The following is a 504-nucleotide window of genomic DNA, read 5'->3' as shown; positions in this document are numbered from 1 at the left end:
GTTTAGCTTTTTTTTTATGTACAGAAAAACTGCAGAGAATCTGATACATCTACCCAAGCTTGGTGGCCAGTTCCTTAGCCTTGGCTTTCTCAAGCTTAGCAATACGAGCCACAGACTTGGGACCCAGGACATTTCCGCCCCAGTGACGCCGAATCTCATCGTATCTCTCATTGTAGTTGGTCTTGACAGCTTCCACCAATTTAGCCAGAGCTCCCTTGTCCTCCGGATTAACCTGGGTGAAGGCTACGCAGGTGCAGGTTTTTCGGTGGACAAGGCGACCCAACCTGGCTTTGCCTTTGATGATGCAATAGGGGACACCCATTTTCCGACACAAGGCAGGCAGGAAAACCACCAGCTCAATGGGGTCTACGTCATGGGCAATCACCACCAGCTGAGCTTTCTTATTTTCCACTAATGTAGTAACTGTGTTCACGCCTGCTCTCAGCACAGGGGGCCTTTTGGTTGGCACGTCACCCTTTCCTGCAGCTTTCTGCTCTGCCCGAG

At 50.8% G+C, this 504-nt stretch overlaps 1 protein-coding gene across 1 annotated transcript in view; it reads right to left on the bottom strand.

Moving 5' to 3' along the window:
• Positions 1-49: 49 nt before the first annotated feature.
• Positions 50-504, bottom strand: part of LOC117798594 (60S ribosomal protein L7a) — a 1,314-nt gene continuing 859 nt past the window's right edge. Inside the window, exon 2 of the mRNA XM_034651044.1 lies at positions 50-490. Within this exon, the coding sequence (XP_034506935.1) occupies positions 50-490 (441 nt within the window). The remainder of the gene's footprint in view (positions 491-504) is intronic.

The sequence above is a fragment of the Ailuropoda melanoleuca genome, unplaced genomic scaffold, assembly GCF_002007445.2.
Source record: "Ailuropoda melanoleuca isolate Jingjing unplaced genomic scaffold, ASM200744v2 unplaced-scaffold32460, whole genome shotgun sequence".
NCBI lineage: Eukaryota > Metazoa > Chordata > Mammalia > Carnivora > Ursidae > Ailuropoda > Ailuropoda melanoleuca.
This window is presented reverse-complemented; position numbering and strand designations above follow the sequence as displayed.